Source organism: Zea mays, chromosome 3, assembly GCF_902167145.1.
Source record: "Zea mays cultivar B73 chromosome 3, Zm-B73-REFERENCE-NAM-5.0, whole genome shotgun sequence".
Lineage (NCBI taxonomy): Eukaryota > Viridiplantae > Streptophyta > Magnoliopsida > Poales > Poaceae > Zea > Zea mays.
This window is the reverse complement of record NC_050098.1, coordinates 30,550,453-30,562,877: the sequence shown is the minus strand read 5'-3', so window position 1 is coordinate 30,562,877 and position 12,425 is coordinate 30,550,453. Positions and strand designations below refer to the sequence as shown.

At 46.8% G+C, this 12,425-nt stretch overlaps 1 protein-coding gene across 8 annotated transcripts in view; it reads left to right on the top strand.

Moving 5' to 3' along the window:
* The window catches only part of LOC103651852 (serine/threonine-protein kinase ATM), a 126,612-nt gene that overhangs the window by 109,779 nt on the left and 4,408 nt on the right, over positions 1–12,425 (top strand). For 4 of the 8 annotated variants that reach the window (XM_020550151.1, XM_020550150.1, XM_020550154.1 and 1 more), the window contains 8 exons: positions 3,693–3,782; positions 4,114–4,179; positions 5,123–5,263; positions 5,361–5,417; positions 5,497–5,556; positions 10,248–10,342; positions 10,437–10,545; positions 11,732–11,821. In XM_020550151.1, the coding sequence (XP_020405740.1) occupies positions 3,693–3,782; positions 4,114–4,179; positions 5,123–5,263; positions 5,361–5,417; positions 5,497–5,556; positions 10,248–10,342; positions 10,437–10,545; positions 11,732–11,821 (708 nt within the window). The remainder of the gene's footprint in view (positions 1–3,692; positions 3,783–4,113; positions 4,180–5,122; positions 5,264–5,360; positions 5,418–5,496; positions 5,557–10,247; positions 10,343–10,436; positions 10,546–11,731; positions 11,822–12,425) is intronic. The other 4 variants (XM_020550152.1, XM_020550155.1, XM_020550149.1 and 1 more) reach the window with 2 other exon arrangements.

The following is a 12,425-nucleotide window of genomic DNA, read 5'->3' as shown; positions in this document are numbered from 1 at the left end:
GCTGGACATCCCTCCTTGGGCTGTTAAAGCAATTGATAAGATTAGACGAGGCTTTCTGTGGAGAGGGAGGAAGGAGGTGAATGGTGGCCATTGTCTGCTGACTTGGCCCAAAGTCACTAGACCCAAGGACCTGGGGGGTCTGGGCATAAGTGACCTTCGGATCATGAGCTGGGCGCTGCGGGCTAGGTGGCCTTGGCTGCAAAAATCTGATAGGACTAAGCCATGGTCGGACTTTCAGATTCAAACTTGCGACATTGTGCAAAGCTTGGTGGCTGCGGCTGTTATCACTCATTTGGGAGATGGGTCTGATACTCTTTTTTGGAAGGATTGTTGGTTGAATGGCAAATGTATTAAGGAGGTGGCACCTGCTGTCTTGGGTATGGTGCCCAAGCGCATTGCTTCTAGGCGCCTGGTCAAAGACGCCTTGCCTGATCTCAATTGGTTGGCTGATCTGAGGAGGGCTATTTCTGTTACAGCCCTTGCTAATCTCATGGACCTTTGTGACATGCTAGAGGGGATGGTTCTTCAGCCGGATGTTCCCGATGTGCATGCCTGGAGGTTCAGTGAATCGGGTGAATACTCGACTAGGTCGGCTTACAGGACTTTGCTTCTTGGCTCTGTTAGCTTTGAGCCTGCTGAACGCATTTGGAAATCCTGGGCTCTAGGAAAGTGTAAATTCTTCCTTTGGCTTGTGGAGCACGATAGATGTTGGGCGGCTGACAGACTTGCTAAGCGTGGCCTGGATCACCCGGAGTCTTGCCCTTTATGCGACCAGATGGAAGAAACTATCAACCATTTGCTGGTTCAGTGCAGTTTTGCAAAACAGTTTTGGTTCAGCCTTCTGCAGACAGGTGGTTTCCAGGAGCTCTGCCCTTCCCATGTTGACGTCTGTTTTGAAACCTGGTGGAGGAATAGTGCTGCCAGGGTGGGCAAACCTTTATCCAAGGGATTCAATTCTCTAGTCATTTTGGGTGCATGGTCTTTGTGGAAACATAGAAATAGGTGTGTTTTTGATAATTGTAACCCTAGCGTTGCGGTGGTGTTGGCAGCTGCAAGGGAGGAGTTAATGGGTTGGCGTATGGCTGGAGCCAAAGCGCTCTCTTTCTTCCATTTAGAAGAGGTGTCTTAGGTGTCTTAGTTGTTCGGGGTGTGTTTTGGTTTTGGTTTACCAAATGTAACACCTTTGTACCGGGGTTTTTTCTCCCCATTTTCTTCTTCTTCTTAATACAAAAATACGCAGCTCTCCTGCGTATTCAAGAAAAAAATATATATATTACATGAAATGCAGTACAATACAATAGCACCGAGGTCGCGACAGCTGACTTGGCTACGCAAGGGTGGAGTGGGCCATAGCAACCTCGTCATGTGGGGCGCGATCAGTGAAGAGGCCAGGGCTGGACACCTAGCCACATTGGGCACAACAGTCGTGGCGGCAGCAGCGCCATAGGGCGACGCAGCCCCATCGATTGAAAGTCGCCTAGACGGGGTGATAGGCAAAAACCTGAAAATTATAAACTTTGAACACACACTTCACCTGGGAATAGCGTTAGAAATAGACAATAGTGAATTGGGAGTGTGGAAGATAGTTCTTGCTATGAGTTGCTTAATCAATGTGGATAACTTTGGGAGCAAACTCAAACCAATGTGAGCAATAGAACTTTTAGAGAGAGGAGAGGGAAGAAACAAATCGAATGGTGATGATCAACACAAGTGGACACGGCGATTTGTTTCCCGAGGTTCGGTTCTAAAGAACCTACTCCCTGTTGAGGAGGCCACAAAGGTCGGGTCTATTTCAACTCTTTCCCTCTCTCAATCGGTCACTTAGACTAGTCAAGTGCTTCTTCTTAATATCATGGGTCACTAAGACCCCGCAAGGATCACCACACAATTAGGTGTCTCTTGCTTGCTTTACAAAACACTTGGAAAGATTAGAAAGAGAAGAAGAAAGTAATCAAGCAACAAAGGCAACAAAAGAAACACAAATCACCCTCAAGGCACTAAACACTTTAGATCACTTGACTTGATTTTGGCACTTGCAGAGGATTTGAGGCTTTGGTTGTGTCTTTGTAGTGTATTCTTTGCTCTTGTATTGAATGAAGAGAGTCGGATGCTTGGATGGCTTTAATGGTGGTGGTTGGAGGGTATTTATAGCCCCAACCACTATTCTAGTCGTTGGTTGACTGCTCTATCGATGGGCACACCGGACAGTCCAGTGGTGCACCGGACACTGTTCACTGTCCTATGTGTGCCACGTCAGCCAACCGTTGGGGTTTGGAGCTGTTGACCGTTGAAGACTTCTGTCCTTTTGGTGCACCGGACAGTCCTGTGGCACAACAGACAGTTCGGTGCGACCTGTCGTCGCAGACTGTCTTCTGACTTCTGGCGCTGCAGACTGCGGGTGCAGTCCCGCAGTCGACCGTTGCACAGAGAGCTCACCGGATAGTCCGGTGGCACACCGGATAGTTCGGTGGCGCACCGGACAAACCGGTGATTTTGTGGACGAGCGCCGAGAAAACCCGAGAGCAGCCAGTTCGCGGAGTGCTCCAGCCAGGGCACCTGACACTGTCTGATGCACACCGGACAGCCCGGTGCGCCACTGGCTGGAGCGAGTCTGTTTGCTCCAAACTTGTAGAATTGCCCCAAGGTCATTTTCATTGTATGTGTATGTGAACTTTATGCACCTGACAAAATGTCAACTAGGCAAACTAGTTAGTCCACATAGTTTGTGATGGTCGTCAAACACCAAAATCGATTATAGGAAATGGTTAAGCCCATTTCCCTTTCAGGGAGGAGCGAGGCAGGGAGTTCAAGTGGTTGCATGAGGGTTGGGGTGTAGCAGGGTGGCGTCGCGCTCAACACAGTCGGGGCGGCGGTCGGCGCGCCAGCCGACGTAAGTATCAGACAGGGGCTAGTCGTCCTCCTGTAGACCGACGAAGGCGTGGTGGAGCTCCAGTTGTGGCGCTAGCGGCGGGCGTTGGTAGGACTTGCTCAGCCGGGCCTCTGGCAGCTAGAACAGCAGGCGATCCAGGCACCCAGGGCTCTACGACAGTCGGCCAGGGAGCGCTGAGCCTGGAGGTGGTGTGGATGGGCGGAAGGAGGTGCCAATGAGGGGGTGGGGGAAGGGGGTGGTGTGGCGGCCTCCAGTGGCGGTGGCTAGGAAGGGCCAACGACTAGGGTTAGTGTTAGCGAGAGGCTGCTGATACCATATTGGAGAGGGAGAGTTGGAATTGAATATTAGAACATAGGTGTAGATACAAAAAGCAGCACCATAGTAAGGTTGTATACATGGCCTAGGCCTAATAGGAACAATACTCACTAACATTAACACCAAAAAGCTTGTCCAACATTGATTGAGATGGTTTGTACATGTGCAATAGAGATCTCTAGAGACATCATTGCGTAGTGGGATCCTAAGGCGGAATAGCTATGGTAAGTGAGACGGGGAAGACCAAAGTTAAAATGGGAAGAAGCAGGAAAAGGAGACTTGGAAGGATAGAATATACATAAAGATTTATCCTTGAATAGGAGCGATAGAAAACAGCTATCCACGTGTCTATACCTTGATTCATGGCTTCTATTGGGTTTCAACTCTAGCTTACCCCAACTTGCTTGGGACTAAAAGGCTTTTGTGTTCATGTTGCTAGTATTTCTATCAGTTTCATTAAATGTGATATTACAATTTTGTTGCGTAGGTCCAAACCTACAAGTTCATACCACTGGTTTATCAAATTGCTTCGAGACTTGGGAGCACCAAAGATGCTCAGGGGTCATTTAACTTTCAGGTACGTGTATCATTTTATCTTGTTTTTTGTAGATTGAAAGAACAGTACATGTCAGGGAGGCACTGTCCACCCGGTGAACAGTGCCTCCGTGACAGACTGACAGTACAGCTCTGGTATCATGGGGTGCGGGCATACTCATTAGTCAGAATTACCATGTTGGAACGTTTCAAAAAAAACCAGTGCATAATCTTTTAGGTTATAGCTGCAACAAGTCAATCTGAAATTCATCTAGATGGCAGTAACAAAATACTTAACTTGATTTTACGATGATTTAAAAAATCGCAGCATTATTGATTTTCTGCAAAACTAAAACAATATTGGTTTTCTGTAGCAGATTGCGTTAGCTTCTCTTTTGAAGAAAATGGCTGTTGATCACCCATATCATACAATATTCCAGGTAATATAGTTGTCAATCTTGCATGCATATGGAAAAATCTTGATCAAATATAGTGGAACTGAAATCCTAAACCTAAACAGAGTTGGGTGATATATTTATAATAGAGTTGTTGGGCCTAAACCCATTACACAGCCCCATTACAACACAACCACAATAGATCTAACCCCCCCCCCCCCCACACCCATTACACAGCCCCATTACAACACAACCACAATTTATTTATGTATGTTTGCTACTGGCCTCCGTAAGGAGGCCTCTTGTATTGGTCTTTTAAGACCACCCCTTTTTCTGCTTAATATATAGTGGGGCGCAGTTCTCCTGCGCGTTCGAAAAAAAAGGCCTCTATCTAAATTGGTTAGGTGGTCTGAGTAGCACTCCTTAGGTCTTGAGTTCGACTTTTCGCAGAAGCGAATTTCAGGCCCCTAGGACTAGTTAGATTAAAATGTTAAAAGAAAATTTTAAGCCAATATTGTAATATATATATATATATATATCTTTTTACTTATTCTTTATTTGATATGAATACTTTTAGATATATCTAAGTGTTTATATTGTTAACATTTATATATATAAATAATTAGAAAGGTCCCCATTTTAAATCTTCTTCCGGATCCCTAAAATCTCAAGACTGCCATTGGGTGGGCCAGGGGTTTGGAGGTTTTCTCGATCCATGTGATAAGGTCTTCTTTTTAATATAGTAGGGATTGTCTTACCCCACCCCAGGTCGAGTTTATGCATGTCAAGGCAATTCCAAGGTCTTCTTAATACAATGTCTGGGGGGTTGTGTCTGGGGGGTTGTCTTACCCCCCCCCCCCCCCCAGGTTCAGTTTGTTTAAGTCTAGTTTATGCATGTTAAGGCTATTCCAGTATCTCTTCATCTCAGATATCAGATTTTTCTTCGTGGTTTTTAGAACTAAGAAATAGTTGTTTGGTTTGTTTTTAGCTTTTGGCTCTAGCAAATGGTGATCGTGTCAAAGACAAGCAAAGAAGTAGAAGTTCTTTTGTTGTAGATATGGAGAAGAAGCTTGCTGCTGAAAATTTGTTAAAGGAGCTATCTTCCTGTCATGGACCTCTGATTTGTCAGGTTGTGCTTAAAATTCTATTCAGATGTTCTTATCTCTGATGGGATCAAATGTATTTTCTGTTATAATTTTTATGATCCTTATTTGGACATCTTATAGATGAAACAAATGGTTGAGATCTACATTAAGTTAGCAGAACTGGAGACCAAGAAGGAGGTTCGTCCACTTTTCAAGCAGGAACATGGATTTTTTTTATTCTCAATGTTAACATTCTTTTCATCTAACTTATTGTCAGGACACTAACAAAAAAATTCCGCTGCCCAGGGAGGCCCGCAGCATTGGTCAGCTTGAACTAGTGAGATAACATCTTGCGAACTTTGCTTTAGTGAACTTGTTTGTGCTTCGGTAATCATTGGAGATAAAGTCGTCTTTTGCTAGAGTTGTGCCCATGGCAGGGGACATGGGCTGCACATGGCTTTGTTCGATTTCTCTAAATCTTGCTTGCTTAATAACTTCCATGGAGGGGAGCCACTGGTATGCTAAAAAAACTCAATCTGTAGAGGAAAGACCAATCTCCAATCAACTAACCATCTCAAGTAGAAACATGATAATAATGAATGCTTGATTTGGCATATCCAAATCATCTCAATTGATTTCAAAAGAACTATTCAATCGGTGAATAGTTTTTAAATTTAATAAATGAAAATGTGCTTGCATGAAAAACTTACAACAACAACAAATCTTACAATAGAACCCACAAGTCAAGGTTCAGGCACATGGATAGTTGTTTTCCAGCCCGTCATCTCCTGCTCTAGCAACACGCTCACGGACGAAGTCAAGATCGATTTCCATGTGCTTCGTGCGCTAATGTTGCACGGGATTGGTGGAGAGGTAGCTCGTGCTGACATTGTCGCAGTAGACTAGGGTGGAGTGCTCGAGGGGGCTTGGAGCTCCTGGAGAAGTTGGCGGAGCCAGGAGTCCTCAGCGCTAGAGCGGGAGATGACGGGCTGCCGCTTTGTAGCCTAGGACACGAGGTTGGCGCCCAAGAACACAGCATAACTGGAAGTGGACCGGCGCGTGTCGGGGCAATCAGCCCAGTCAGCATCGGTGTAGACCCCGAGCTCCGACGTCGGTGAGGGTCGAAGCAGAAGGTCATAGCGTTGAACCGTCAAGAGCACCTGATCGCGCCAGCGGGTGAAGTGGGGTGATATCGGATCCATCACGACGGAGACCAGGGACCGGATGTTGTTTACTCCGGCCTCCTGAGCGTGAAGAGCAGCGATGGTAGTGGCGTCGAGCTCGGTGACGTGGTGAGCCTCAAGGGCTAGGGGGAGGGCAACGCTGTGGTCGAGGATGAGGCTCTAAGTGGCTGCCATCTAAGCGGTCAAGGTGGCGCCTACGGCGCGCTCACGCTCCAATGCGAAGGATGCAACACGTTCGCGCTCCTGATAGGCGGCGACAGTAGTTTGGACGGTGGCAAGGGCTGCAACGAGAGTGGGATTGGTCGTGGGCTCGACCACACTTGATGGGAGCGGAGAGGCCCACGTGGTTTCAGTGAAGTGCGGACGAGAGGTGGGGAAACCGGGGGCGTGCGTCGAGCGTGCTGCGCGGTGTAGCCCTGCACGCTGGGAAGAGGGCTCATGGCCACGGCCGTGCCGGAGAGGACATGTGCAGCAGCAGCGATGTTGGGGAGGAGGCCGGACGATGCGGAGGAGAGGGCGGCTGGGCCAGAGAGAGCCACTGTCGTGGCAGTGAGGGTTGGCGCCGGAAGGGAGACAGCAGGGAGGGGCTCGAGGCCGGCGAGGAACGGGGCCCAGGCCCTGGTGGCGAGCTCAGTGGAGTTGGGGCGCGCCGGAGAGGAAGACATGACGCAGGGGGCGGGGCGGTCCAGCGGCGCGGGCTTAAAGACTAGAGCGATGGAAGAATGAAGCCAATCCTATAGCCCAGGCCCTGTACTAACCAGTTCAATCCAAAAGTTTAAGATGGTGGGAGAATGAAGCCAATCCACTTATACACTTCAACAAACCTTTCGGGCATGAAACCAAATTAGTTCAAAGAGGTCCTCCTTATTTCTCTTGGACGATGCACAATAACTCTAGTTTAGTAGTATCATAGTTTAGCGGTATGTTTTTGTCAGGGCCTAAGGAGGCCCACGGAGGGGCTGCAACAGTAGCAACCATGGGCCCTCCAAGGGGATTAGATAAGAATAGTTAGAGATAAGATTAGAAGATTAGTTGAGATTATCTAGGAAGGTTATCAGTTAGTAGTTTGTTGAGAGTTTTTAGGAGAGTTTTAAGGAGATAAGGATCTTTAGCTAGATAGGGGCGGCTAGCCGACCTATTTATGTAATTAATGGATGAGAAATAAAGCAGGCAAGAATTAGAAGGGAGAAACCCTCCTCTTGCTCGGCCGTAGGCAGAGGCCCCCGGCCGACGTTCCTGCCCATCGATACTTCTCTCCAATCCCTCACCGATCTAGCGACCATAACATCTGGTATCAGATAGCTTGGGTTTTGATCTGATCCCATGACTTCTGCTGCCAATTTCGCGGCGTCATCCTGGCAACCGGCGTCCCCATCTCCATGGATTGCGCCGCATATCACCTTCGTCACGTCGTCCTGGCAACTAGCGTCCCTATCTCCATGGGCAGCATCGCCTGTCAATTTTGTCACCACATCCTGGACGCCGGCGTGCCCATCTCCAGGGACAACGCCAAATTTCGTCACATCATCTTCGTTGACAGCGTCTCCGTCCCCATGGGCGATGCCACCAGGGGCAGCCACGGCTCAGCAATCACCAGCTCTATCGATGGGGGACTTGTGGATCAACATAAGGGCTGATCTCGCAAAGATGCAAGCAACGCTCCAGAAGGTTGAGCAAGGGCTATTGCAGATCAAGGTAGCAGTGTAACATGAGCAGCACCAGCTGGCGTTGTCCGCACGGCTCCAGACGTCGGCAGCTGTGGGCATACAAGCTGCTGCTCGTGGCTTCCTTGCACGACGAAGAGTCCGGGAGATGCGCCAGCAGATGCTCGAGGCAGCCTTGGTGATGGTTGACCTCGGCACACGGGGGCGCGACCTCGCCGTGTCGGACGGCTATCAGCAGCGGCACCGGGCCGCTATCTCCAAGTGCGAGCATGGTATGTGTCCCGCTCACGACGAACTTCAACTCTACGGCAGCGCCGGTAGGGAAGGCACTCCCCTCGTCATCGGCAAGGGCGCACTATTTAGCGCCACCACATTCCACTACCTGCCGCCACGAGGGCGCCTCCACTGGTTATTGTTGCGACCTACTTCATGTGCCCGTCCATGTGCTCCCCTTTCGTCCATGTGATCCAGGTGGCTGCACACGTGCAAGTCCAATGCGCAGAGGGTGTCCGCCTTATCTTATGGGGTAAAATTTTTTTAGTAGTTGAGATTATCTAGGAAGGTTATCAGTTAGTAGTTTGTTGAGAGTTTTTAAGAGAATTTTAAGGAGATAAGGATCTCTAGCTAGATAGGGGCGGCCAGTCGACCTATTTATGTAATCAATGGATGAGAAATAAAGAAGAAAAGAATTAGAAGGGAGACCCTCCTCTTGCTCGGCCGTGGGCAGAGGCCCCTGGCCGACGTTCCTGAAAGTCGCCTAGTGGGGGGTGAATAGGCGAAACCTAAAATTTATAACTTTAAACACACATTAGAAGTCGGGGGTTAGCGTTAGAATTAAACTCAAGTCAAAAGAATGTTTCTCTTGCTAAGAGTTGCTCAATCAATGCGGATAACGTTTGGGAGCAAACTCAAATCAATATTAAGAGAACTAATAGAGAGGGAAAACAAATCAAGTGAAGATCAAGCGAGTAGACATGATGATTTGTTTTACCGAGGTTCGGTTCCAAAGAACCTAGTCCCCGTTGAGGAGGTCACAAAGACCGGGTCTATTTCAACCATTTCTCTCTCTCAACGGTCACTTAGACCGAGTAAGCTTTTCCTTTAATCACACGGGTCACTAAGACCCCGCAAGGACCACCACACTCTCAGGTGTCTCTTGCTTTGCTTACAAGCACTTAGAAAAGAAGTGAGGAAGGAGAAAAGGCAATCCAAGCAACAAGAGAGCAAATGAACACGAACACACTCTCTCTCAAGTCACTAAGTGGTTGAGATGTCACATGGAGAGGGTTTGATATTTGGAAATGTGTCTTGGAGTGAATGCACTAGCTCTTGTATTGAATGTGATCTCTGAAAAACTTGGTTGCCAAAGGTCGTGGTGGTTGGGGGTATTTATAGCCCCCAACCACATTGTAGCCGTTGGCCAAGGCTGCTGGCGATGGGCGCACCGGACAGTCCGGTGCGCCACTGGACAGTTACTATGCGGTTTCCGGTGCGCCGCCACGTCAGCCAACCGTTAGGGTTCGGAGCTGGTCGACCGTTTGAGACTTTGTCTTCTTGCGGCACCGGATAGTCCGGTGTCCTCTGACTTCGCTGCTCTGATTTCTGCCGCGGCACTGTAGCCCACTGTAGCACTTTGCAGAGTCGACCGTTGGCGCAGGGAGTCGTTGCTTCGCTAGCGCACCGGATAGTCCGGTGGCACACCGGACAGTCCGGTGAATTATAGCGGAGTGCGCCCTGGAATTCCCAAGAGTGACTGGTTTGGAGTTGTATGGGCATGGTGCACCGGACACTGTCCGGTGCGCCATTTTTCAGCACACTCAAGTCCTTTTGCTCCAATAAGGTTGTGTCATTAACTTTATTTCTTTCTTGGTTTGTGTTGAACCTTATGCACCTGTAATAGATGAATTCTAGACAAACTAGTTAGTCAATGTGTTTGTGTTGATCGTTCACCACCAAAATTAATTATAGGAAATGGTTAACCCAATTTCCCTTTCAGTTCCTGCCCATCGATACTTCTCTCCAATCCCTCACCGATCTAGCGACCATAACAGTTTTAGCCATAGTTTATTGTTTATTTATTATGTTTCATTTATTTTATCTTCTTTAGTTGTTTGTATGCCTATTAATCAATTTTCAAACACTTAGACTCACAATTCTTCTTTCCCCTTTGACTTCATCAGGTTCCAGTTGTGACTGCTACCGTTCCTATTGATCCTAGCTGTCGTTATGAGGAAGGCTCCTTTCCACATTTCACTGGGTTGGCTGACTCCATTATGTAAGTTGGATCTTTAGTTTTACACATTACTTGCTAGTTTCTCCTGAAGGTTGTGTTTGTCATATTTTTAGTGTTATGGCCATTCTCTTGGCAGGATCATGAATGGAATTAATGCTCCCAAAGTTATAGAATGTTTTGGCTCGGATGGTAACAAATACCGTCAACTTGCAAAATCTGGAAATGATGACCTGCGACAGGATGCTGTATGTTCTTCTCTTTCATTCTAATAACTAGATTTATATGATTATTTGGCATAAAGATTTTTGTAAGCTTGCTCTACCTACTACAGAGAATGTTCTAGTTGCTCCTTTTTATCCTTTTTGCAAACATGGAACTGTGTAGTTTCATTTTCAACCTTCTGTTGGGAGAAGACTGGTGCTAAACATCTTGAAAATCTTGGGCTTGCAGCTGCTTTAAATAGGGTCTTGGCTAATACTAGTGCTGCAGTCTAGTCTAGTCGGGCCTGCTTGCACCTTTGCTTCCGTTTCTTCTCTTGTGTTGCTGTAGAGGAGGCAGGGGTGCTAGGCTGGTGTTGCTTTGGTCCAGTTTGTACTCTGGTCCATTTTGGACCTCTTTTTCCTATCTTAATATAATGGAAACTCAAAAAAAGGGCTTCAATTTCTTGGTGATTCTAGTGGCATGGTGGCTATGGAAACACAGGAATGCTTGTGTATTTGAGGGGGGGCCTCCCCAAACATCAATAAGATCCTCGCAGAGATTCAAGATTTTGGGGATGACTGGTGCAAAGGATCTCAGGAGGTTATGGCCCTAGAATTGGATGTTGTTGGTGCTGCTCGCAGCACACCCCCCCTGTTTTCTGTTTGTTGTTTTTTTTTCTGTTTTTCTTGTTTTTCTGGTCTTCTTTAGACCCTTCTTTGTCTTCTTAATATAATGATGCGCAGTTATCCTGCGCGTTCTAGAAAAAATATATAATGATGCGCAGCTCTCCTGTGCGTTTGATAGAAAAAAATAACAACAGTTTTACAGAAAGGTTCCATATTTTATTATTATTTCTAATTGTTTGGTAGTAGTAGTACTGCCACTGATATCGTTGTCTTCATTAACACCACTGCTACAGATATTGTTGTCTTCATTAGTGTTTTACCTATAGGTGCATTAGCATAAGTACAGCTAGTATACACCAAATTTCTAGCTGCAACCACTATTGAGTATAGAGTACAAATGTTGGTATGCTAAACTAGTATTTAATCTTATTATATGTAAAATGTCCCCTTTTAGTAAATGTGCTTTAGACTCCTGCAGAATGTCCTTTTTAGTTGCACCAACTTTTCTTATTTATTTCTTCCCTTTCATGTTCTCTTCCTCTAAAGGAATGCTATCTGATAATTTTGCCTAGATGAAATTTTGACATCAATATGACATGTGCAGGTGATGGAGCAATTTTTTAGTTTGGTAAATACATTCTTGCAAAATCACCGAGATACTTCTAAAAGGAGATTGAAAATCCGTACATATAAGGTAGTTATGAATGCTATAAATTTGATAGTCTTCTCTATATCCAGCTCTTCAAATATTTTTGTCATAAATTTCATCATGCGTTAGTGTGCCTTTAAATTTATCAGTGTTGCTATTCCCAAATGTATAAGCACATTAGGAATTGCCTTGTGAAAGATGTTAGAGTGGACGCACTAACCAGTTCAACCCAAAAGCTTAAGCTGATGGGACAAGGTAGTTTATCCACTTATACACTTCAACACCCCAACTCACGTGCAGCCAGAGAGAACTCAATGGAACAAGAGTTGCGGTAGTGAACCTACGAACAAAAAGAAGATTTTGAATGATGTGGGGAGCAACAAAAACGTCTTTGAGGTAGAACGGTCCTGAAAGAACCGAGTCACCTACTAAGGTGGCCGGGAAGGTGGAACTGTTCCCCACAATAATAGAGGATGGACGGGGGATGAGGAGGATGAGAGTGAGGTAGCGTGCCAGCAGCAGGAGTGGTGTGGTCGGAGGCGACGTCGTGGAAGGAGGGGAATGGCATGGACCGCCTGATGAGGGCCTTTAGGTGCCATAGCATTGACTAAGACCACACAGAAGGTTGAGGACGAGGGTGTTTTCAAGG